Raw genomic sequence first — 26265 nt, 5'->3', positions numbered from 1 at the left:
AGTCCTGTGCACCCAAGGTTGGAGGTTTGATTCCCGGTCATACCTGGGTTTTGGGTTCAATCCCTGCTCGGGGCACATATGGAAGGCAACTGATTGATCTCTCTATATATTCTGTTCTGAGGAATAAGAATAAGAACGAAGTCTGTTGCTTTGTTTTTATCTCATTGCTCTTGTGGGAGGGTAGAGGAACATAAAAACCAAAGCTTGAACATAAAGTTATAGTCATGGGACACACAGAAAGAATTATGAATATTAAGGGCTTAATGGATATATAGTATATAACAAAGGCTTTGAACCATATACTATAAGCAATACAAGAGTTAGTTCTATGTAATGGTCTTCACACATTCAGGATACCTATCACTTGGTAATATTTCAGGACATTTCTAATAAACTCAATATTCAAGTCATTGTTGGGCCAAAACACTGATGAAGGCTGAAGCCAAACACACAATTATTATCTGAATAAGCAAATGAAAAATAGGTTTTGTTGTTTATTTTCTGCAGGGTATGAGTAGAAACTGTGATATTAAACGTTCAAACCCAGCTCAATATAAAAAATTCATAAAATGCAAAGTGGTATCATGGATTCAATCTTGGAATAAGGAAAAGAACATTTGTAGAAATTAACATGGATACTTACTACTAATTAAACTCCAGACTTTTCCATTTTCCACTTTTATGAGTAATTAGTTGATGTATATGAATCCTTATCAGTGTTTCAGTTTATTTCCTCAGGATAGATTCCACAGAAATACTGGTTAACTGACTTTTCTGGCCTGACCTCGTTAAGAACACGGTTAAGGACCAAAACTTAGTTTGAGCCTGTGAGGGTCGGTGCACTGAAACCCAGGTCATGCGGTCGATGATGGTCTTTCCGGTTCATGGTGGGGGAGGGAGGGGGCATGTCAAAATTTTCCAGATCCTTTGTTTGGGGCCCTACCATCAAGTTTAATCAAATAGCAAATGTTATTTGAGTGGTTAGTTAGTTAAGAATAAGCATAGATGACTAGGACTCTTACTTGAGGTCACTTCTTTGACAGGAGCCATTAAAAAAAATGTGTGTATCAACACGTTATGAGCGCTCCCATTAGTTAAAAAACCCTCCAGTTTCTATTTTGCCCTCAACCACTGGTCTGTCCACATGAATATGAGCAAACTGGACAGACCACTGCCTCCACTCGTCAGTTGACTGGCAGCAACTATGAGCATTTCAGAAGTTTCTCAGCACATGTGGCAAAGAGGATTCAGGAAATGGAAAGATAAGAATCATATAGAACGAGCCCCACAGTCTGAACCAAAAACATCTCAGTTGGGGAATCATTCATTAACCATATCATTATTTCCATCATCATTAAAATAGCAGATATTTATTGAACATCTACTTAATATTGGACTTGACCAATGACAATAATTGGGTAAAGGAAATTATTTTAATGGAATTCCTCTGAATATGACATATAGATTTTGTAGGCTAAGAAATCTTAATGAAGTCTTATGTCTTAAAAGTGTAGGCTGTATTTTTTGGTAGTAATTCTTTCATTTATCTTCTACACATGCATAGTTTTCTAAAGTTAATACTTGTGGGTAATTCTGAACTAAAATAAATTAGCTCTTTGAAAAACCCAAACTGTTTTGTAACTGTGAATATATCAACCACTTTAGTAGCCTACAAAGGTTTTTGCCAAAGTCTTGAAGATCATCAGACCAGCAAAGTACAGGTAACTCAGCTGCCTAAAGCAGAAAAAGGGACAATCATATTCTGTTTATTCACATCTTATTTTTCCCAAGTCTGATTCAGTTTAAGCTTGATTGATTTTCTTTCAGACTGACAGGCACTGAATCATGCTAATAGGCGGAACACCATTTCTCATAAAATGCCCTTTTTCTTTATTTACACACAACTGAACAATGAGTTCCCATTCACTAATTCTGCACTACGACATTTTCTGTAATGGATACTGTAATGTCATGAAGATTAGAATTCTGAAATGAAAATAATATTGCTACTTTGTTGTTAACCAATTCTTCTAATGTCATTTCCAAAATGATGCATATGATTTCAACAAAGCTGTATGACTCAACAGATATGCCAGCATGACTTTTACTTCATTTGTCTCATAGAAAACCCATCCCAACCAGATAAAAGCCACTCAGCAAGGAAGGGCTTAAAATGGCTAAAACTTTCCATAACTAATCCTCAAATTAATTGAAAAAAATTAATGAAGATCTGCCACCTAAATTGCAAATAAAAGTATTTGGAATTGTCCAAATTATTATAAACTAGAGGCCCGGTGCACAAAAATTTGTGCACTGGCAGGGGAGGAGGGATGGGGGGGTGTCCCTCAGCCCCACTTGTGCCCTCTCATAGTCTGAGACCCCTTGGGAGATAACCACCTGCTGGCTTAGGCCTGCTCCCAGGGTGAAAGATGGCAGGCCCAATCCCTCGGTGCCTGCCCCGCCTTCCCCAGTCGCGCACATGGCAGGGCCGATCCGGGCGTTGGGGCGCAGCCCCGGGTCGGGTCGCACATGGGATGCCCACCGCCCTGGGTCGCAGATAGCAGGCCCGGATCCCACGCTGGGGCGGGTGGAGACTCAGGATCGTGCTGCCGCCAGCCCCAGGTGGGGCGGCGCAGCGGGATTTGCCTGCAGTATGCAAATTAGCCACCATCTTTGCTGCTGGTTAATTTGCATACCACGCTGATTAGCCAATGGGAGTTGTAGCGAAGGTACGGTCAATTACCATGTTTGTCTATTATTAGATAGGATTATTAAAAGATAAGAGATCCTGCAGCTGTGCGTGTCCCATGGGTTACAGTCTGAATTGTGTCCCCCCAAAATTCAAATGTTAAACTCCCAACCCCAGCACTTCAGAATATAACCGTATTTAGAGATTCTGCTACAATGAGGCAGTTAATTGCTAAGCCAATCTGACTGGGTCCTTAATAAGAACAGGGAGAGATATCAGGGACTCAAGAAGCACAGAGGGACAGCCACGTGAAGAGGCAACAAGAGGAGAGAAGCACCAAGAGAAACCAAACCTGCCAACACCTCCATCTGGGACTCCCACCCCCAGAACTGTGAGAAAAACCACTCAGACTGCATCCTCTCCCTCTTACTCTCCCAGTGGAAGAGAAGGGCAATCATCAATGGCTGGTGGCAGCTACAAAAGCAACACCAAAAGCCGGCTTCACACTCAGGAGAGAACACTGTGCCTCCTCCTCATGGTTTCGGGTGCTCTACACGTTCAGAGAAACTTCTCTAGTGACAAACTATAAAAATGATCCCTGAAAGTATAGTCTTAACCTGGGGGTGGGGGCTTTTCCGAAGCGAACGAAACCCACACATACCATAGTGATGGTGACTTTTTCCAACTGTGCTATTTTACCCACACATATATTGGCCTGAGTTTTCTCAAAACCTTTTCACTCTCAAAGCTTAACAAAGCATTTTGAATCCTCCAGCATTTTTGAAACAGTTCGAGCTGACACGTTAATTAGCATACAATTACTGAATGACCAATCACACACCACTGATTTCCAGCCCCGCCTGGTTTACGTAAACGCTGCTGACAACAAAGTGCACCAGCTGTGGGACAAGCCTCAGCTTAGACCGAGGCGTGGAAGCCGGGACCTTTCACAAGAAAAACATGAAAGTGGAAGATGAAATGACCACCCAAAACAGAACTCTGACATTTGCAAAGCACGCCCCATTTTTAAACTTTGTCCTGTGATCAAAGCACCAGACGTGTAAATGTTGTTTTCCAAATAAAGGGATTATTAGGTCATAAAAAAAAAGATAAGAGAGAGCGGAAATAAAGAAGGGTGGAAAGGAGGGAGGAAGGAGAAAACATGAGGAAGAAGGGAAAGAAGAGACAAGGGGAGAGAGGAGGAAGAAAGCAAGGAAAGAAGGAAGGAAGGGAAGGAGAAAAGTTAGTTGGAGGAGAAATTCTTTGACCTATTATGGGAGAAGCGAGGGGTGGTCATCAAAATGGCATCACTAAGCCAGTCAAGATTTCTTGAGAAAATATTCATTGGAGTGGGAGAATATTCAACTTTCTGTTAAGCACGCTTAGGCGATCCTCTTGTCCTCTTTCCTTTCTCCTTAGCTCAGATGCCTTGGCAACTGTCATGTGATCCAGCAAACACAGCCCTCTCCAGGGTAGCACCTTGGCCTGAACCAGTCTCTCTCTGCAGGGAGCAGGTTGGTGTTGCTGTTTGCGATGCGCAGGGCACCCCGGCTGACACTTCCCTGCAGAAGTGAGTACCTGCAGAGCACATGGGAGAAAGCCTACCAGGATCACAGGAAAAAGGTAGGAACGGTGGGTGCCAGGCCCTGGTGGCTCAAGGTGAGGCCCCCAAAACAGTAACCATGAAATGCCAGGGCTTTCCCTGAAAACCAAAAGCTAATTTTCTTTTCAGAGATGGAATAGTTGAAATGACATTTCCTTAAAAAGTTGGTCACATGTTGCCATACAATAAAAATTCCATTAAATAGATCATGGTTTTCATGTGTCATGTTTTAGGACCATTTCCTTTTCAATTAAAGCATATGTTTATAAAGTACTTCGTTTTTCATAAATCACTCAAAAGTATCTTAAGACAAAAAGATCTGAGGGACCCTTTTCCCTATCAAAACGGCATACTCCCTCATGGCCAGTGTGCCTCAGTTGGTTGGAGCATGGTCTCATATACTGAAAGGTTGCAGGTTTGATTCCTGGTCAGGGCACATATCTAGGTTGTGGGAGCATACAGGAGGCAACTGATCAATGTTCTCTCTCACATCAATGTTTCTCTCTCTCTCGCTCTCTCTTTCTCTCTATCCCCCTCTCTCTAAAATCAATAAGCATATTCTTGGGTGAGGATTAAAAAAAAAATCAGTATTCTTCAGTGGGGACAAAAAGCCATTTTTTATCTCCATTAGAAGATTCATTATTATTTCCATTTGATTTGATGCAAATGTGGACATCTTTTGAGAAGGTCACCATGAGGTTTCCAAATGGCCTGCCGTGGTCTTCTGCCTATGAGACCTCAGGGGAGCCATCCAACTGCTCAGTGCTGGGTTGGTCATGTCTCCACATCAGTGTTCATCCAGGTTGAAAAATGCTCTGAAGGGATGTTCTGGTACAGACTGTTGCTCTGTGATTGTCTGTAGCAATCCCCCCAGGCAGTGGAACCAAGGTTTCTGCAGGATAATGAGACCCAGGCAAGCCTTTCTACTCCTTCAGGGTTCTGCCCAGCTGGGTTGTGGTGTGACATGGTGGCCTCAGGGAGGCTTAGGTGGCACTTACTACAAGGCTGGCCAGGTGTCCACATGCACAACTGGGCCCTGAACCCATTGTGTTCCTTGAGAGTCCCACTGAGCACTCTTCGCCCAGCTGTTCCAAGGCTCCCCCTCACTTCCTAGACCTCTGGCCTTCCTGGAAGTCTTGTCTGTGCCTAAGAAGCACATCTCCACATGGCACTGTAGTCTCTTGTTCTGCTGTCTCGTGTTGCTTCATGATTGATGTAACAGATTTATTATTTTGTTTCCCCCAGCCTGTGAGGGGGTGGCTGTGTCCTGTCACCAAGATATTCTCAGCACCTAGAGCACATAGTACCCGCTTAGTACATCGTTGTTGCCAGGGAAAGATTGAAAAAGGTATTCATGCCTGGTCACTGTGGCTCAGTGGTTGAGGGTCGACCAATGAACCAGGAAGTCACGGTTCTATTCTGGTCAAGGGCACATGCCAGTCGATGATTCTCTCTCATCATTGATGTTCCTATCTCTCTCCCTCTCCTTTCCTCTCTGAAATCAATAAAAATATATTTTTTAAAAAAGAAAAGGGTATGCATGACAGTAACAAGTGTAGACCAATTAGCATCACCTTTTTGAATAATAGACAAGACTGTAAACACCATGGGTGTTGTGTTGTTCATTTTTGTATCCCAGGGACTAGAATTGTCTCTGATAAGAGATGGTTGATAAACACCCCCAGTAAAAATAAGGTTCTGTGCCTAAGAAACTGTAAGGTGAGGAAGATTCAAAAGAGTCAGTGTGGAAAGTGGAGAGCTGATTGAATGGAGAGTGTGTTGACAGTTGGCATGGGCCCCAGGTGTGGGTGGGGAGCATAAACTCACATAACACCGACTCATGCAGTTCTATGATGTCCCAGAAACACATGGTTGCTGGGGCTAACAATGGAGTGCTGGCACAGCCCAATACAGCTCGTGGTCAGTAGCAGGGCATGGGGCCAGGGAACCAGTGATCTTGGCAGGAGGAGTTAAAGGGAGGGCCACAGATCTTACCTGGAAGGGGATGAAGTAAAGAGGGGGAGCCAGTCAAGGAGAGATGCTGGGAGCCACGTAAGGTCAAGGAGTCACTCTTGAGCACAGTCAACTAAGAAAGCTGAAAAGAAAGGGACTTTGGGTGAAGAATGGACAACTGAAGCACAGCTTCCCAAAGGGGTGGTTCCTGTGAGGACGATGCCTGAGACCTGGGACAGCTGTCCCCATGGTGTAGAACTCATTTAGGGGAAAACAAAACTGTGGTCCAGATGCTAAAGGCCCCAGTGAATGAGAGGAAACAGGCTTGCAGCAGAACGTGGGTGAGGAGGAATGAGGGCTGTGGATGTGGGAAACACCCTGCTCTACCTGGAGGCAGCAGGGAAGAACCAGCAAGACCGTTTTACACTCCATGGCATTAAAGCTTGGCTAGACCAGCCAGAGTGGCTGTTGGTTGAGCGTTATCCTGTGCACCAAAACGTTGCTGGTTCGATTCCCTGTCAGGGCACATACCTGGGTTGTGGGTTTAATACCCAGCTGGGGAGCATATGGAAGGCAACTGATCAATGTCTCTTTCTCACATCAGTATTTTTTCCCTCTCTCCTTCCCTCCCTCCTTCCCTCTGTCAAAGCATGTCCTCAGGTGAGGGTTTTTGTGTTTTTTTTTAAAAAAACTTGACTTAGAACAAATTCTTCCATATTAAGAATAGGGGAAGTCAGTTCTTTAAAGTAATTTTGTTTCTTACTGCTTGGCTGAGAAACCTGGGAATATAAGGGACTTTGATGCAATAGAGGGGAGAAAATAGACTTGAAGGAGACCACCATGCCCAAAACCATCTCTAGAATCCAGAACCATGTCTCATCCTGGCATCTCAACAGAGCCTTCTACCTTACACTTGATTACACATTTATGCTAAAATAAAATCAAAGTAACCTTAATAAAATACAAACTGCTATTTCTCTAACATAATAATTTACAATATAAATATCTCATCCCTAAGCCAGTATCTTAACAGGGAAACATTAAAAGTGTTCTCTATAAAGTAAGGAATAAGACGAGTATGCCTACTATCTCTTACATGTTTTTTAAAATTGTGTTGGAGGTATTAGCTAATACAAGTAGACAAGACAAATCCATTAGGCAAGAAAATAGGTATTGGGGTTTTTTTCTATGTGTGGATGAAATGATTAAATAACTGATGGATTCAAAAGAATCAATGAAAAAATAAATATAGTTGGGGAAAGTAATTACAAATTATATCACGGACAAAGGGTTAACATCCTTATGTATAGCCTGGCTGGTGTGGCTCAATGGATATTCAGTCATTGACCCATTAACCTTGAAGTCACTGGTTTGATTCTGGGTCAGGGCACATGCCTGGGTTGCAGGCTCAATCCCTAGTAGTGGGTGTGCAGGAAGCAGCCGATTGATGATTCTCATTATTGATGTTTCTATCTCTTTCTCCCTCTCTTTTCCTCTCTGAAATCAATAAAATTATATTTTAAAAAACATGTTAAAATATCCTTATGTATAAAGGACTTCTAAAAAGGAAAAGAAAAATGCAAACAACCCCATATGAAAATGGACAAGTGATATGAACAAAAGTTCACAGAAAAAGAACTGCAAATAGCTCTTAACCTATAAAAAGATTATCAACTTCACTTGTAATAGAGAAATGCAAATTAAACTTGCACTCTAATGCCATTTCTTAACTATCAGATTGGCATAAGTTCCCAAACTTGTTGGCAGTGCTCTGGTGGGCAAAAGGGCACAGCCCTGTGTGTGTGTAGCAGGGAAGGGGTTAGGGGGTGATTTAGCAATGTCTAATGAAATTATACACCCATTTTTCCTTTACCCAGCAGTCCCATTTCTTATTATCCACTCCGGAGGTACACTGGCAAAGATACATGAAGAAATTGCAAAAGATTCTAATTGCAGCATTATTTGTAATAGCAAAATCAGAACTAACCAAAATGCCCATCAAAAGTGAGCTGGGTGAATAAATTAGGATGCTTTCACACAGTGAAGTATTATACAGCTATAAAATCGGACGAAAAACAGCTGTATATATTACTATAAAGTTATCTCTAGAATGTATTTTGAAAAAAACAATGGATGAAAATGTGTAAAATGTGCTCTTTATATCTAAAAATAGGGAACGAAGAGGGAAGGCAGGGGAGAGTGGGTGGGAAGAAATCAACCTATGAACTTGTACTCATATATGCATAACCCATGAACACAGATAATGGAGTGGTGGGGATCTGGAGGGGGGACAAGAGCCAGCTGGGAGAGGTTAATAGGGGGGAAAGAAGGGCCTATGTAATACTTTCAACAATAAAGATTAAAATAATAATTATAAATAAAAATAAAAAAGAGGGGATGAAAATGTGATATATATACTAAAGGCCTGGTGCATGAAATTCGTGCACTTGGCGGGGGGATGCCCTCAGCCAGGCCTGCACCCTCTTGCAGTCCAGAAGTCCTTGGGGGATGTCCAACTGACAGCTTAGGCAGTTAGACATCTTTTGCGCTGCCATGGAGGTGGGAGAGGCTCCCGCCACCACTGCTGCGCTCGCCAGCCATGAGCCCAGCTTCTGACTGAGTGGCATTCCCCCTGTGGGAGCTCACTGACCCCCAGGGGGCAGCTCCTGCATTGAGCGTCTGCCTCCTGGTGGTCAGTGCATGTCATAGTGACCCATCATTCTGTGGTTCAGTCGATTTGCATATTAGCCTTTTATTATATAGGATGTATATATATTATGTATCTTCGTATTTTCAGAAATGAAAGGAATCACTATAAAGTTAGAAGATTTGTCAATAGGGAATAGGGTGAAGATGGTAGGGCTCAGACCACTTAGTAAAATGAGCTGTTTGACAGATTTGACTTTGGAGCCATGTAAACATGTTACATGTTATAAAACAAAATGAAATATTAAAAGCATTCCAGAACAAGTGTGTTATTCAAACCCTCTCACCATCCAGCCCTTTCACCGTCCCTTGGCTCTCCACACATGGGCTCTGTTCCATCTCTGGGGGTTTGATTCCCAGAGTGCATGGTGCTCACATTATCATTTCAGCAGACTCAGCTGTGGAGCTTCCCAATGCTGTCACTCTCAGATTATCAGCTAATAGGTCCCGGTGGTTAGTGATACCTATAAGCAAGTATATAGAATCTGGGGGGATTCCTTTTTATTGCAAATGGTAAATAGCCCTCATGCATTTAGTCCATCACATTTTAAAACATACATTTCTTCTCTTGCTTATACATTTTCTGATAGGAAACTCTGCAGGGATCATTTTTCAGTTAATCAATGTTAAAGGTGCTCACCTAAAAATATTGCTGGAAGCTCAGAGATTAGGGTGAGGTGAGTACGGGGACATAATTCACTGTCTTAAAGGCCTTGGCAACAGAGTGCGAAACAGAAATGTTGCTGATGGTTGTGGTTAATGAAACCTCACTCTGTACCCATTTAATTCTCTACTTGAAAATGACACAATAGGCTCATTTTTGAGGGCTGCCTGATTCCTCCAGGGGATATCTGGATTCTGAATCAAGTCCTGAGCCTCATTCAGAACTTTCTACCACAGCCGACTTAGAAGCTTTGGTGCCAGCAATACTGATCTATACATGTCCCCAGTGCCAGCAACCCAGAAGCTGCGCAGTCTACGCTGACATTAATTATCTACTACAAGTGTGCCTGAGGTCATGTCGCCCGCTCTGTGCCGCAGGTCCGGGAGGCCCAGCCACTCGTGGACACCCGTGCCCCGCTGTTTCTCAGCCACTTCCACCTGAACCTCAAGAAGCTGAAGGTATCTTTCCATTTTACTTCTCAGCTACCATCACAGCTAACTAGAAAATGTCAGCTTCAAAACCCAGGAAAATGGGAAAGGCAGGCTCAGTGAGGAATAAACAAGTCACTATCAAAGATAGAATGCTGTCTGGGCAACCAATTAACCTTGTCACGCTCCAAATGGAACTGGCGGGAATTGCACCAGAAATCTTTCTCTAGTCTTCATGTTGATCTATCATGCTTTGAGGAAAAGGGGGAGGGGGAGGAGAGGAAATTTACAGTGGTCATTTAGTTATTCAGTAATTAAGTAATTAGCATCATTTCTTTATACCAAGCCATTTCATGGCCACCTCAGAATATATATTTCTTGATGCTTAAGCCATCAAGTGAAACTAAGAATCACATAGGTTATGCTGATAATAACGCCCCCAAAAGCAAACCACTATGTGCTTTTTATGTGCCTGTTAAGTAATACTATCCTAAATTAGCAGAACAAAAACTATGTAACCACTTTCTAGTAAATCAACAGATCAATCAATGTAAAAACCTAAAACAAGAGGGTTGTTGTTTTCCCTGGGCTTAAATCTTTTCTTCTGAGCAGCATAAGATATCTTTCTTAAAATATAAAGTGATTTCCTCAGTAGCATCACTGACACAGGTCAGAGTTTGAGAGGATGACGTACTTTCACAAAGAATCATTTCATCCTTTCTGTGACTTTCACTCTGAGCATATGAGATTTGGCTCCATCCTAATGGTTTCCAATTCAGAGACCAAGGAGCCTGCACATGTCACACTCATGCTGGAGCTTGGGGGCAATGGGAAACCCACAGGGTGCTCAAGTCAAAGAGGTTGGGGGATCCTCTGGATAAATCTGTGCACAGTAATAGCACAGATGCAGCTGGTGCTTGTAGAGGCTCCTGTGTCTGCCCACAGCTGGAGGAGGAGAGGCTCTCCGTCATCGACAGGGACAACCGCCTGCTGCTGGAGAAGGTGGCCTGCATCATGAGGACCAGGGGACAGACTGACAGCAGAGATGACTACACACACAGGAGGTAACTGGGGCCCAGAACCACCTGGAAGGACCTGGAGCGCTTGGCTCCAGGACCTGAGCAGAAGAGTTGCCCATGAGACAGAGTGAGGCATTTCCGTCCTCCCTCAAGCACATGCCAGAGAATGAATGGCCTTTTTCTCTGTGGTCCATGTTTTACCTGAGACGTGGCTTCACTCAGGAAGGTTTGGGGCAGGTGGAGTCGGCCTGGGTGTCAGGAACATCCTGTGCCTCCTAGTTGCACCCACTATCGAGTCGCTGTCATTAAAATCTGTAGCTCTGGGTCAACCTCCATTTTCCTTGGACAGTTTACATTAGATCTAGCATCACTTTCCACTTTAAAGACAGATATTTAATCTGAGTGTAGAATCAGTGTTCAGGCCGTAACCGGTTTGGCTCAGTGGACAGAGCATCGGCCTGCGGACTGAAGGGTCCCAGGTTCGATTCCGGTCAAGGGCATGTACCTTGGTTGTGGGCAAGTCCCCAGTAGGGGGTGTGCGGGAGGCAGCTGATCGATGTTTCTCTCTCCTCAATGTTTCTAACTCTCTATCCCTATCCCTTCTTCTCTGTAAAAAAATCAATAAAAAAATATTTTAAAAAAACAAAACACTCCTCCTATATACTCCTTAAAAAAAAAAAAGAAAATCACTGTTCAGTATTGATTACCTTAAAGCTGTGATGAAGAGGCCTAGTCTAACAGTTAATCCCTGGTATCACTCAGAGAGAAGCTTACCATTGTCCTCACTTCAGCTCCAGTGCTCTGAGATTTTACCCACGGAGAGAAGCAGACCAGAGCACAGAGAGCTCCTGATCTCACCCCAAAAGGAAATAGCATCATTTGCAGCCCAGTGTGGAGAAGTCCAAGCCTTATTGGACATGAAATAAAAGGCATCCCAATTGGGAAGAAAGAAATAAAACTGTCTCTATTCACAGATGATGTAATCTTGCATATAGAAAATCCTAAGGAAACCACTAAAAAAATAAGCTATTAGACCCAATACACAAGTTCAACATGGTAGCAGGATACAAGATCAATATACAAAAGTCTCTTGTATTTTCATATACTTGCAATGAACAATCTGAAAATGAAATTAATATAATTCTACTCACAAAAGTATCAAACAGAATAAAACACTTGTGAATAAATTTAACAAAGGAAGTGCAAAATTATATTCTGAAAAACTACAAAATATCGTTGAAATAAATTAAAGAAGATCTAAATAAATGGGAAAAAAATCTCATGTTCATGGTTCAGAAGACTCAATATTGTTAAGATAGCAATATTCTCCAAACTGGCCTACAGGTTCAGTGCAATTCCTATCAGAATCCCAGCTTATTTCTTTGCAGAAATTGACAAGCTGGTTCTAATCAGATGGAATTGTAAGGGACACCAAATAATCAAAACACTCCTGAGAAAGAAGAATAAAGCAGGATTTCAAATTTACTACTAAGCAATGGTAATCAAAACAATGTGGTACTTGTATAAGTGCAGACATTTAGAATATATTTAATAGAACGGTATAGTATTAAGAGTCCAGAAATAAGCCTATGTGTCTGTTGTCAATTTATTTTCAACAAAGGTGCCATGACCCCTCAATGGAGAAAAAATAGTACTATCAATAAATGAAGCTGAGACAACTCGTTATTCATATGTAAAAGAATAAAGTTGGATTCTTACCTCATCCCATATATGGATCAAAGCCTAAATGTAAGAGCTGAAACTGTTCAACTCTTAGAAGAAAACATAGAGGTGAATCTTCCAGACCTTATATTGGGCAATAATATTAGATATGACACCAAAAGCATGAACAACAAAGGAGAAAATAGGTAAGCTTAATCAAAATTAAAAACGTTTGTGCTTTGCCCTAGTCCATTTGGCTCAGTGGATAGAGCATCAGCCTGCAGACTGAAGGGCCCCCTGGTTCGATTCCAGTCAAGGACATATGCTTGGCTTATGGCTCGATCCCCAGCAGGTGTTGTGCAGGAGGCAGCTGATCAATTATTCTCTCTCAACATTGATATTTCTCTCTCTCTCTCCCTCTCCCTTCCGCTCTGAAATCAATAAAAATATATTTAAAAATATAAAAATAAGAAAAATGTTTGTGCTTCAAAGAACAATATGTCTTAATATTCACTGTCTTAAGTGAAAAGACACCCCACAAAATGAGAGAAAATATTTGCAAATCATATACATATATGATAAGGGAATTGTACCTAGAATATATGAAGAACTCTTACAGACTAATGATAAAAAGACAACCAAATTTTAAAAATGGGTAAAGGACCTGAATAGATATTTCTTCAAGGAAGATATACAAAAGACCAAAAAACACATGAAAAAATGCTCAATGTCATTAGTCACCAGGGAAATGCAAGTCAAAACCACAATATGATACCATTTTACACCCATTAGGTTGGCTAGAATAAAAAAGGCAGATAATAGCAAGTGTTGGTTAGGATGTGGAGAAATTAGAACCCTCATTCACTGCTGGTGGGAATGTAAAATGGTGCTGTCTTTGGAAAGAAGTCTAGCTGTTCTTCAAATAATTGAACATAGAGTTGCCATATGATTCAATAATTCCACTCCCAGTTACATACACAAGAGAAATGAAACATGTCCACAAGCAAAACTTGTCCATAAATGTTTACAACAGCATTATTCATAATAGCCCAAAAGTGGAAACAACCCAAATGCCCATCAACTGAAGAATAAACTATAAAGATGTAATTTTGTGACATCAATAACCAAAAAGATGAAGACAGTTATAACGGAACAGTTTTTGTATATCGCTGAAGTTAAGCTGGTATAAATTCAATTAAGAGTGTTATAACTTTAGAATGTTAAGCACAAAATCCCCATGATTGAGCACAAATCAAACAGCTATTGAATATACACAAAAGGAAATGAGAAAGGAATTGAAATGTTTCACTGCAAAAAGAAAAAAAATCCAACACAAAAGAAGACAGTAATATGGGAAATGAGGGACAAAAAAAACTGTACAGCATATGGAAAACAGATAGAAAGATGGCAAAAGTTCCTCCTTATCAGTAAACACCAGTGCCTCTTCTGTACCCCTTCCTTCATTTCAACACACTCTGATGCTGCAGATTTCTTCACACATCCACGTCTTTAGCCCTGTTGTCACCCTGAGCATCAGCTGAACAGGTGACTTCACAAATCGTGACCTGAAGTGCATATTTGACTGTGGTTTGAAGCCATTCGATGACTCTACATTGCCTTCAACACAGGTCAGAACTCCTTGAGCTGCACACGAGCCTCTGTCAGCTTCCCACTGCACTCTCGCCAGATGTGCCATGCCACCTGGGATGTCCTTGCTCTCCTTGCTTGCCTGGTGACTCCCACTTTTCTTCCAAGCCTCTGTCCCAGCATTACTTCTGATTGCACCTCTTCCCACTACGGTCAGGAAGTCCTGAGCATTCCTACCTCTATGTCCCCACCTGCATCTATAACATTGCATTACATTTTCTCCCTACATCTCATCTCCCTTAATTGGGCCGTGAGGTCCCTGAGTTCAGAGCTACTGGTATGTTAGTTCATCTCTGAAACCCAGCATCTCCCAATCTGGGCACCTGGAGAAGGATGGGCTACTAAGTGTTTGCCACCAAGAGCATACACTCCCTCTCTGAGAGCCCCTCCTGCCCTGTTGGCACTCGGGCTTCCCTCATGAATGCAGAATAACTGTCCCTGGGTGTAACTCTCTCACTGCTCCAAGAAATATCTATGGTGTTTTTGTTGTTGTTGCTGTTTTTAGTCTAAACAGGGGGAAAAGAGGACAGAAACTTCGCAGTTCAAAGGAAAGCAATGTGCGGCAAAGAGAAAGCAAAATCAGTCTGGGAAGGATCACAAACTCAGAGCCATTGTATGGAGCTAAAAAATGGCAAGAAGACTGGGCAAGGACTGAGAAGTACCAGCACGCCCTCAAGAAGTATCCTGGGAGTGGGCAGACAGGCAAGGGAAAAGGTAACTGTGGTTTCTTTTTCATTTTAAATCCATAGCTATTTCAAATCTCCATTTACTTCCTCAGATTTATCAAACGTATGGGCTCACTTATTCTTTGCTTGTTTAGGGCATTTTATTCTGTTGTCAACAAGCCTATGCCAAATGGTCATACCCTAATAATAGAAGACACAGAACAATGACTCAATTGATGAATTCCTCCACACAAACAAAAATTGTGAGGAGATAAAAATGAGCTCAGTTGACTGACTATAGGCTGTGGGAGAAAGATTTAGTGAAAAATAATAACTTAGCAGGATAGTATGCCTAAAACCTCATTAAGAAATCATGTGACAATTCTGAATTAGCTGCCACACACTGCTAGTCCAGAAAAGCAAAGAAAGAGTTTGCATCCAGAAAAGCAAAGAAAACCAGTAATTTGAAAGAGTTTGCCAGATCATTTAAACTCTAAACTCTCCCTGTGCATCTTATCCTTTCTGGTGACACAACCATAATTCTGAATGGAAAACAAAAAGAAATTTTAATTTTGTCATTAATTATCCTGCTCATGAATGTCCCAATAAATCAAAGGAAAGAGTTGTAAAATCTCCACTCACTCCCCATCTGGATATATAGCCATTATGCAGTGGAACATTTCGGCACATTGCTTTCCCTTGAAATCTAGTCCATCATAGAGAAAAATGCATGATATCAAAGTTTAAACAAACACTCCTGGCCCCCACCCCCCAGCCCCCACCCCCTGAACATGCTCCAGGCCCCACAGGCTCCCATCCCATGCTCCTCCCTGAAAGGGACTGCTCCTTTAGGTCCTTGCTATCCCCATAGGCATTGGAGTTGATGTTGGCTCCACCAGCACTTTTTTCCTTGCCTGGTAGGGACATTGAGAAGCCAAATCCTTCCTGCCTGCTTGCCTTGGACATTTCTTATAAAATCTTAAGGCACAGAGGAAACAAATATCTTTTGCAAAGAAGCTTAACTAATAAGCAATTAGTGATCACTAAGGCATTCAGACAATTAAGTTTGTTTTGCAATTTACATTGAAAACTCGAACATTCTATTTCAAATCTTTATTTTTAATTTCATTAGTGGTTTGTTTAAACAAAAATGGGCCATACTCTATGTAATTTTCTGTAAATTGCTCATTTTGTTCAATAACACCGTGATTTTCAACCTTTTTCATCTCATGGCACACATAAGCCAATTACTAAAATTATATGGCACACCAAAAATAAATATACATATGTTTTTGCTGATCTAACAAAAAATGGTATAATTTTTATTCATTCACACCAATTGGCTATTGTTGTGTTGGCTACTGTCATTTTTTATTTGACATTAAGGGAAAAGAGGTCAGTGCCCCTGACTAAATAATCAGGTATTGTTCCCTTCCATTCTCTAAAAATCAATGGAGGCTTCTTAACAAGATGGCTATGTAGATAAATGCGGTACTTACTGCCTCCCACAACCACATCAGAATTACAATTAAAATACAGAACCATCATTCAGAACCACCTGAAATCTATCTGAAGGAAGTCCTACAAGTAGAGCAGTGGTTCTCAACCTTGGCTGCACATTAGAATCACCTGGGAATCTTTTTAAAATCCTGATTTCTGGGCCTCATCCTCCGGAAATTCTGTTTCTTTGTTACTAATGTTGTGGCCCCACCAGGAACTGCCTGGTCCCACACCCACGTGCAGTGGTTTAAAATTGGGAGGGATACCTTGGCTTTGCAGGTTTCCTTGAGGAGCAAAGGGTCCCAGCCCCACATGAAGCACCCCAACCCCGGTTTCCAGTGCCTGGAAGAGAATTCCCTGAAAGTTCAGGTTGTAAAAACTAGGGGGTGCTTGTGGCTGCTGGAGCCCAGGAAGTTCCTCTTAAAGGGCCGGCACACAGACTTACTGAGCCTCACTCACTCTGTGCTCCAGTGCTGGGATAGCAGCTTGAAAGGAACCTGGGACATTCAGGGAGGAACTAATTTGTCTGGAATCAGAGCAAGAGGTTGAGGGGCAGCTTTCTCCCAGACAGAGTGCTGGCAGAGGCCAGTGTTCCTTTGCTAATCCCTCCCCGCCACAAAGCCAACAGGCAGGGGCCATATCTGAATCTCCATCAACCTGGCTCACATTCCCACCAACCCTCATTCCCTAGACCCCACTCCTCCCTACTTGCAGGCTCATCCAAGCTATTTCCAGTGGCTTTTCCATACAACTGGCCTCTCTTTCCTCATTCTTCTGACTTTCCTAAAATCTCTCAAACAAGCAGCAGCTGGCTTCAGCATGCCCCTTATCTTTCTCAGGCTAAGATTGGAAAAATATTTTCCTAATGCTTTTACAGTTTTCTTGATTCACTTTAAGTAACAGGATTTAATAAATATGGAATTTTTATACATTGTGTAAGTTAGAGATCAAAGTTCATTTCCTCCACAAATTTATTGCAAGTTAAATAAAAAACAGTTTACATTATCAGAAACTTTTCATATTCTTCATACTTCCTGAAAACTGGTTTCCAGAGGTTTACAGGGGTTTACGTGCCACAGAAGTACACAGGGCATTCCTAGGTCCTCGCTAGCAGGAGTCGCCTCCATGATAGCCACTGAAGTTGTTCTGGTCAAGTGAGCTCTCCATGTCCTGGGGCCCTTTTCCATTGGGATCTTGTTATTTGCATTGCTATCTCTGCTGCCCTCCTTCAGTTTACAGCTGTTGAATTTGTTTTTTGACATTTTTAAAATACATATATATTAATTGATTTCAGAGAGGAAGGGAGAGGGAGAGAGATAGAAACATCAATGATGAGAGAGAATCATTGATTGCCTGTCTCCTGCACACACCCCATTGGGGATTGAGCCCACAACCTGGGCCTGTGCCCTGACCGGTATCTACCACTGAGCCATTCAACCGCTAAGCCATGCCAGTTGGGTGACATTTTATTTTTTAATATTTTTGTGTCACTTTATTTCAGGTTTGTGTCTTCTAAGAATATTGTGATTGTGCTTTTTATTCTAGTCTAAGAGGCTTTTGTCCTCTCCATTTTATCCAGTTATATTTATTGACATATTAACATAAAGAAAAAACATTCAAACCTGTAAAGAATTTTTGTGAGTTTATTTGAGCCAATCTGTCAACAATTGCTGGGAAACAGAACCTCAACAAGTTGAGAAAATGCCCTGGAGAATGGCAGGTTACATCTATATTTATATACTAGTGGCCTGGTGCACAAAATTCGTACACATTAAAAGGGAATTAATTAGAGGAAATAATTTAATATTGCTATTTGCCCTTTATAATAGAAGTGTCAGAGATGAAAGAAAATTAGTAAAATGTACATGAAAATCTCCCTCCTGTCAGAGTCTGGGTCGCGCCACAGGACCCAGAGTCAAGTCCCTGCCATCCACGTGCACCTCAAAATTGCGTAATACCCAGACCCAGACCCAGCAAGTCCCACCCCTGTCAAGCCCCGCAGGGCTGGTGGCACAGCTCAGGTCCCCCGGCCCCAGCACTGGGGCGGGGGGCATGGCCTCAGGTCCCCCAGCCCAGTCCCAGGTCCCCTGGCCCCATCGTGAGGGTGCGAGGGCACAAGGGCACGAGGGCGCAAGGTTGTGAGGGCACGAGAGTGCAACGACCATTTGCACATTAGCTCTTATTATATAGGACTAGAGGCCCAGTGCACGAAATTCGTGCGGGGGGGGGGGGATGTCCCTTAGCCTGGACTGCACCCTCTCCAATCTGGGACCCCTTGGGAGATGTTCGACTGCCAGCAGTCGCACATCCCTCTCACAATCCAGGACTGTTGGCTCCTAATCGCTTGCCTGCCTGCCTGCCTGATTACCCCTAACCACTTCTGCCTGCCAGCCTGATCGCCCCTAACTGCTTCCCTGCCAGCCTGATTGATGCCTAACTGCTCCTCTGCCAGCCCAATCGCGCCCAACTGCCCTCCCCTGCCTGCCCGATCTCCCCCAACTGCCCTCCCCCGCAGGCCTGGTTGCCCCTAACTACCCTCCCCTGCAGGCCTGGTCAACCCCAACTGCCTCCCCTGCCGGCCTGGTCGCCCCACGCAGCCTGCTGTTTGGTCGTTACTGTTACTGTGATGGTGTCATGGACAATTTGCATATTCCTCGATTATTAGTAGAGATTGCAATAAAAGGAGGGATGAAGGTGGGCTACATAAAATCCATTGGTAGTGATAGACTAGAGAGGTGGGAGAAAGCAAAGGTGTAGGGGGGCGAGGAATCCTGGAATTGGATAAAAAGTAAAATGATAGACATACTTAGGTGGGTTCAGAAACAATTAACATGATAACAACGAAGGAATTTGTGGTATCTGTCCTGGTGCCCAGGCACATTAGATTGTGCCCCAAGGGGCCCAGAAAAAGGGAAGTTACAAGTTACCCAGACATTTCAAGGGTATGTTATTATAGATGCAAAAAGACAGGCTCAGTTAAGGCAAAGGTTGACCTTGTCAGTGAAGATACCGGCCTAGGATGTAACTACCCACCATAACTGCTTTTAGTTAAAGTTTAATTTCAGACCATCCTCTGTGGTTACTTTAGGTCTCTGAGTTTGTAAGACCACCATGCAGGCCTCCCCTGAGCTTGTCAGGTTAGCATTTAGCCCCTTTCGTCCACAGACATAAATATTATGTTTGTGCTCATTTCTCATTTTTTTGTTTTGTTTTCATTTCCTTACTTATTTCCCATTTATATTGTTTTCTTTAACAGATATCAAATATATATATATATATATATATATATATATATATATATATACACACACACACACACACACTCTGAACCTATGCTTCAAATCCATCCTTCATTCATTTACTTTGACTCTCTTGAAAGTCTCCTTTTACATAACAGGAATCAGATAAAGCCCAAGAGATGTTAAGATAAACCAAAACAAAGAAAGGAAAAACAAGCCTCTAGAAACAGGGTTTCCTGCAGCTGCAGCCCAGAGACTGCATTTATTTGCAGTGTCACCAGCTTGCTGAGTGTTGCAGGTTTGGCCCCTGTGATGCAGCCCTAAGGAATGGTGCCTAGACAAAGAGACCTTGAGAAGCACTCAGTTCTGACAAAGACCACAGGCAAGCAGCCAGGGTGGCAGGCGTCCCAGCACCGGGCCTGGTGAGATTATCGCTGCTCTGTGCTTTCCTTCCTCGTGAAAAGACAAGCATGGAAAGCAGAAAGAAACAACTGCCAACTCATTGCCTCCCAAGTCAGAATTGTGATCTGAGTGCCCCAAACCAACAGGCAGCTCTGTCATGAGTGACGTGACGTCACACCCTGTTTATAAGATTCCAGGGCCTTCTGCTTCAGGGTGTCCCTGAGGGAGGGAGATAGTGACAAACACATAGGCAGAGAGCAGGTCTTTGGAATTCCTCAGTAGAAAACCCCCTTTCCTGCTGTCAGGTCTGAGGGCTTTGAACTAGCCCTGCCTCCCAGCCTTGCAAACATCAGGGACTTAGTCAGCAGGAGGTGGGGGCGGGGTAGCAGGACATTTTTTTATGTAAGGCTCTTCCCTTTAAAAAGAAAAACAAAATCAGCTACTTGAAAACTGCAGGTTAAGGGAGGAAAGAACTGTTTTATAGGACAAGAAAGTTGGAAAGTGGCCCAAAGAAACCCCAGTAGCCGCCTTTTCCCAGCCGTCTGAAGACCAGATGCCACCTCCCAGGTTGGCTGAGTCTGGGACCTTGGTTGGTCCAGGACAGGCAGGATATACACAGTTTACCTTTAAATTTTCAGAAAATATTCCCTCTCTCATTGACTTGCCCTTTTTCCATAGAGCCTTGATTCCTTTTCTCCCTGCAGCATCTCCTAAGGCAGCGGTTCTCAACCTGTGGGTCACGACCCCTTTGGGGGTGGAATGAACCTTTCACAGGGGTCGCCTAAATACATCCTGCATATCAGATATTTACATCACAATTCCTAACAGTAGCAAAATTACAGTTATGAAGTAGCAACAAAAATAATTTTATGGTTGGGGGTCACCACAACATGAGGAACTGTGTTAAAGGGTCGCGGCATTAGGAAGGTTGAGAACCACTGTAAGGGAACGCTGTACGTTTCTTCATTTGCAGAAAGATTAAACGTTGCTCAGCAAACAATTTCCGATCATTTACAAGCAATGGGAAAGATTTTAAAGGAAGGAAAATGGGTGCCACATCAACTGAACGAAAGACAAATGGAAAACCGAAAAGTCATCAGTAAAATGTTGCTTCAATGGCACGAAAGAAAGTCTTTTTTGCATCAAATTGTGACTGGTGATGAAAAGTGGATTTATTTTGAGAATCCCAAATGCACAAAATCATGGGTTGATCCAGGTCAACTATCAACATTGACTACAAGGCCAAATCCCTTCAGAATAAAGCATTTTTGATGTTTCTCTTGAAATTATTGTGTTTTCTTTGGATTACAAAATCCACATTATTAACCGGTTAATAATTAATCCACACTGTTAACTGGTTAATCATTAATCTGCATTATTAACTGTAATAATGTGAATTTTTGTAATCAAAGAAAACATGATAATTTCAAGAGAAACATCAAAAGTTCTTTATTCAAAGTAATGTCCATCGCTAGCTCCATATTTCCCCCATCTTTCAGATAATTTGTGGATACCGTCCCAATAGAACTTTCCTTGTTTTGAGACAGACCTTTTCCACTTCTTCGTACATTTTGAAGTGATGCTCAGAAAGTGCGTGTGCCATCGATCGGAACAAGTGGTAATCTGAAGGAGCAATGCAACAAAATAGCATACATATCAAATCGCATATAAATTAACATATGTGTAACTCCATCTATTGAAAATAATCTGCATTATTAACGGGTACATCTAGTATGTATTACTCTAATCTAGTGCCTCAACCCCAAAAAACCCACATACCTGAGCAGGAAACAAAAATAAAACACCAGTGATCTCAAGGAGCAATAGTTGAATGTTTACTGATGAGTGCAGAGTGGCATGATGAGATGCAGGGGACATGAGGCTGCCTCCAAGCTCACTCAGCCCCTTGACCCTCCATTTCTAGTTTGTGGAGAGTATACGAACCCTGTCCCAGAACTCAAATCAGGTTTAAATAAGTAGTGTTTGCAAACATGACTATAAAAGTGCCTGGCATTTACTTGGCAAGCAGTCTTTTTTTTTCTTCTTTACTGTATGCATCTGCCACACAGAATAAAAACACGAATAAAAAAAGTAACTAAAAAACATATCTGCACCCCAAGTTTATTGTAGCACTATGAGTAATAGTCAAGACATGGAAACAACGTAACTCTCCAAAGATGGATAAATGGATAAAGAAATTGTGGGGTATATATATAACTCAGCCATAAGAAACAGTGAAGTCTTGCCATTTGAGACAACATGGATGGACCTTGAGGGCCTTATGCTAAGTGAAACAAGTCAGACAGAGAAAGACAAATACAACCTGATTTCCTATATGTTTAATTTTGAAAAACAAAACAAGTTCACAAATACAAAAAACAGATTAGTGGTTGCCAGAGGCAGGAGATGGGTGAGAGAAATAGGTGGAGGAGTTCAAAAGGTTAAAATTTAAAAAGTGAGGACAGTGCCTTTAACGTTTAAGCAAACCCTAAATTCTGTTTATCAAAAATCATTTATTAAGAAGATGTGGGTACAATAGCTAAGATTTGGAAACAACCTAAGTGCCCATCAGCAGATGAGTGGATTAAAAAATGTGTAACATCTACACAATGGAATACTAGCCTATCTAATAATAGACAAACATGGCAATTGACCGTACCTTCACTACACCTCCCATTGGCTAATCAGTGATATGCAAATTATTTGCATGCGTAGGCGAGAAGCAGTGGAGCGAAGACTGACGGCGGCTCCGGCCGGAGCAGTGAAGGCTTGAAGGTGGCTCTGGCCGGAGCAGCGAAGGCTTGAAGGCGGCTCCTGCAGGAGGGAAGGCCTGGGTCATGGGTGCTGGAGGAAAACCAGTGCCAGCAGCCAGGGGAAGGGAAGGCCTATTGCACGAATCTTTTCGTGCAACAGGCCTCTAGTGCCACTATAAAAAAGAAGGAACTTTTACTATTTACAACAGCATGGATGGAACTGGAGAGCATTATGCTAAGTGAAATAAGCCAGTTGGAGAAAGATAAATATCACATGATCTCACTCATATGTGAGATATAATGATCAACATAATTTGATGAACAAGAATAGATCCAGAGACAAATGGCAGGGGAGGTAGGGTGGGGGGGGGGGGGCGTTAGAGAGCAACCAAAGGACTTGTATGCAAGCATATTGGCATAACCAATGGACACAGACACTGGGGTAGTGGGGGCTTGCCCAGGGTGGGAATGGTTTGGGGGGTGGTCAACCTGGGAGAAAGGAGATATATGTAAAACTTTAGACAATAAATAATAATAAGAAAAGATGTGGGCAGGTAGTACCTTAAGACATTTACCACCTCAAGGATTTAGTGTATATGGTGAGCATGTGCGTGTGTGTGTGTGTGTGTGTGTTGAAGAAGGGGGTATGGAAATAAGTGGGATAATGAAAAAGTAGAGATTGTTGTTAAAGTTAATTCAATTACTTTATGAAAGTATAGAACTAGGAATAGGTTGACATTTTTACATAGGTAGTTGGAATCAAGAATTTAATTATTAAAATATTCCTGTGTCATCAGTCAACAAGTGCTCCTTGAGAGCCTACTATATATCAAAGACTCAGCATAGCTCCCAATAGGGATTTGTTGTTTTAGGCTTATAAAGTTGAAGATAATGCAATAGGTTCTATTTAAAGGTTTTAACCATTTAAGATAATAGAAAAAAATTTAATGTGGTTTATTTTAAGCCACAGGAACCCATCGTTGTGTTTATTGAGGTGGCTTTTCTATTTATTCCTTGAGCTATATAGAAACTTTGGGAAATTTTGTGATTATATTGGCCATGCTTTGGTGGGTTGTTTGCCCGATTATATCTTAACTCTATTGTGCAAATAAATACAACTCTAAGAATTCAACTAGCATTTTAGATGAAACACTGATATGTGCATTGTAGCCCCACACACTATGAAAGGTCAGGGTAAATGGATACTCTTCAGTGGAGGAAATGGCAGTGGGCCTTAATTTTCCCCTTTTCCAAGTCCAGATGATTCCATAGCAGAGAAAGAACCCCGTTCCACTTTTCTCCCTGAGAGACCTGCACAACTAGGTCCCACTACTCCAGACTTTATCCACAGGTGGTTCCCAGAACAGCCTTCAGGGAGGGATGAGGAAAATAAAAGAAAGAAAAAACTCTGGGGCTTGGGTGACATCCTGAAGGCTCTGCACATCCAATACCAACAAGCAGACAACATTCAATGTGTAAGTGTAGATGCACCGGTTTAGTGTAAAAGTACTTTGATGCATTTTAGAAAGATATTTCAACAACATTATTATTATGATAAAGGATTACCTGAATATTTAAATAGACATTTCTCCAAATAAGATGTGTTGATGGCCAATAAGCCTAGGAGAAGATGCCCAATATTATCAGGGAAATATAACTCAAAACCACAAGACCTCACTTCACACCTACTAGTTGACTTGAATCAAAAGACAGAAAATAACAAGTGTTGACGATGGATGTGAAGAAACTGTAACTTTCATCCCGTGCTGATGGGAATGTAAGATGGTACAGCCACTTTGTAAAACAGTCTACTGTTCCTCAAAACATAGTTACCATAAGACCTAACAATTCCAGTCCTAGGTATATACCCAAGATAACTGAAAGCATATGCCCACACAAAAACTTGTACAAAAATGTTTATAGCAGCATTATTTATAACAACCATATAGTAGGAATAACCCAAATAATTATCAACTGAGGCACAGATAAACAAAATGTGATATAACCACACCATGATATATTATACAACCATATAAAGGAATAAAAATTCAGACACATGCCACATTGGGTAAGCTAAACCTGAAGACATTATGCTGGGTGAAGGAAGCCAGATGCAAAAGGCCACATATTGTAGGATTCCATTTATATGAAATGCCCAGAATAGGCAAATCCTTGGAGACACACAGTAGATTAGTGATTGCCAGGGTGGGAAGGGGAATGGGGAATGATAGGTAAGGAGTATGGGGTTTTGGGGGGAGGGGGGATAAAATTCTTCTCATATTGGATTTGCTGATGATTCACAATGCTGAATATACCAAAACCACTGACATAAGCACTTTAAAAGGATGAATCAGTATAGAATTATGTCTCAATGAAGCTGTTATTTTTTTTAAAAGGTAATATGATTAATTCTAAATAGATTAGAATTGTCAATGAATTGAAATACTCTATTTCCCAAGCATTCTAATATAATGATATTTTACTGTCCTTGCCTAAGGAAAGTATTTATTTCCATTGTATATTTTTGATTCCAGTAGGAAATTAAACTGAACTTTAAGCAAGGCTACATTCAAGCCTGGATCCAAACTGCGAAGCAGAAAGGAGGACTCAGAACACAAACTGGGAGAAGAAGACAAGTACGAGAAGCAGTGATGGGGAAATGGCAAGGCCGCCATGGGCTCCCCGATGCCCAAGCCAGCGCTGGTCTGGGCGAAGCTGGCCAGGTCCTCTCCACTGTTATCACACCGAGAACAGCTGTAACTGTGCATGAGGCAGCACCCCACAACTGTGCATTTACACAATGTGCTTGACCGGATGATGCAGCAAAACTATTTTTTGTGCTTCTTAGACTGATAGCTGGAAACAATTATGCACAGGATTATTGGGAGTTCAAAAGGGTTTTTCTGTGTTTTGTTTGTGGTTGTGCTGTTTTTTTGTTGGTTTTTTGAGGACCTGCTTTTATTGATTTTTAGTGAGAGAGGAAGGGAGAGAGAGAGAGAAAAACATCAACGTGAGAGAGGTTGCCTCCTGCATGTACCCCAACTGGGGATGGAACCTGCAACCTTGGCATGTACCCCAACTAGGAATCAAACCCACAACTCTTCAGTCCATGTGACAATGCTCCAACCACATGAGCCACACTGGCCAGGGTAGTTCAAGGGTTTTGTATTATGTTTTTTTTTCTCTAGCTATTAATACTTACTCTGTTATGATTCCCAGGTGGATTTGTATAATTTACCTTGAAAACCTGTGACTGTTACTTTGACAAATATCTAAATAAATCAGATAAAAACTCCTCACCATGATGAAACTACATCATGACTCCTGGACACATA

At 42.0% G+C, this 26265-nt stretch overlaps 1 protein-coding gene and 1 non-coding gene across 4 annotated transcripts; one reads left to right on the top strand and one right to left on the bottom strand.

The window, feature by feature from the left end:
- Positions 1–3089: 3089 nt before the first annotated feature.
- LOC139007711 (small nucleolar RNA U3) lies at positions 3090–3303 on the bottom strand. Its single transcript, XR_011470884.1, has one exon. It is a non-coding gene; the product is annotated as a small nucleolar RNA U3 (small nucleolar RNA).
- Positions 3304–4208: 905 nt separating this feature from the next.
- Positions 4209–26217, top strand: CFAP97D2 (CFAP97 domain containing 2). 3 transcript variants are annotated; one of them, XR_011470737.1, is made up of 5 exons: positions 4209–4312; positions 9993–10073; positions 10989–11107; positions 12684–12930; positions 14877–14964. XR_011470737.1 is itself a non-coding variant. In XM_070408538.1 (5 exons), the coding sequence occupies exons 1-5, from the start codon at positions 4223–4225 to the stop codon at positions 25473–25475; spliced, it is 507 nt and encodes a 168-aa protein (XP_070264639.1). In that variant the 5' UTR covers positions 4209–4222; the 3' UTR covers positions 25476–26217. The 3 variants fall into 3 exon arrangements, 2 of the variants coding, with proteins under 2 accessions (XP_070264639.1, XP_070264638.1); XM_070408538.1 differs by lacking the exon at positions 12684–12930 and adding an exon at positions 25468–26217 and having other exon boundaries at positions 14877–15085; XM_070408537.1 differs by lacking the exon at positions 12684–12930 and adding an exon at positions 25465–26217 and having other exon boundaries at positions 14877–15085.
- The last annotated feature ends 48 nt before the right edge of the window (positions 26218–26265 follow it).

The sequence above is a fragment of the Myotis yumanensis genome, unplaced genomic scaffold (assembly GCF_028538775.1).
Source record: "Myotis yumanensis isolate MYYU_CA2020_CCGP unplaced genomic scaffold, mMyoYum1.0.hap1 SCAF_3, whole genome shotgun sequence".
NCBI classification, from domain to species: Eukaryota; Metazoa; Chordata; class Mammalia; order Chiroptera; family Vespertilionidae; genus Myotis; species Myotis yumanensis.
The sequence above is the reverse complement of the archived record's forward strand: the minus strand, read 5'-3'. Positions and strand labels throughout refer to the sequence as shown.

Excerpts from the sequence above, each read along its gene's own strand:
- CFAP97D2 (XM_070408537.1), top strand. The coding sequence starts at position 4,223 with ATGCGCAGGGCACCCCGGCTGACACTTCCCTGCAGAAGTGAGTACCTG. Across the intron at positions 4,313-9,992 it reads ACCAGGATCACAGGAAAAAG|GTCCGGGAGGCCCAGCCACT; the intron begins GTAGGAACGGTG and ends TCTGTGCCGCAG. Across the intron at positions 11,108-14,876 it reads GATGACTACACACACAGGAG|TCTAAACAGGGGGAAAAGAG; the intron begins GTAACTGGGGCC and ends TGCTGTTTTTAG.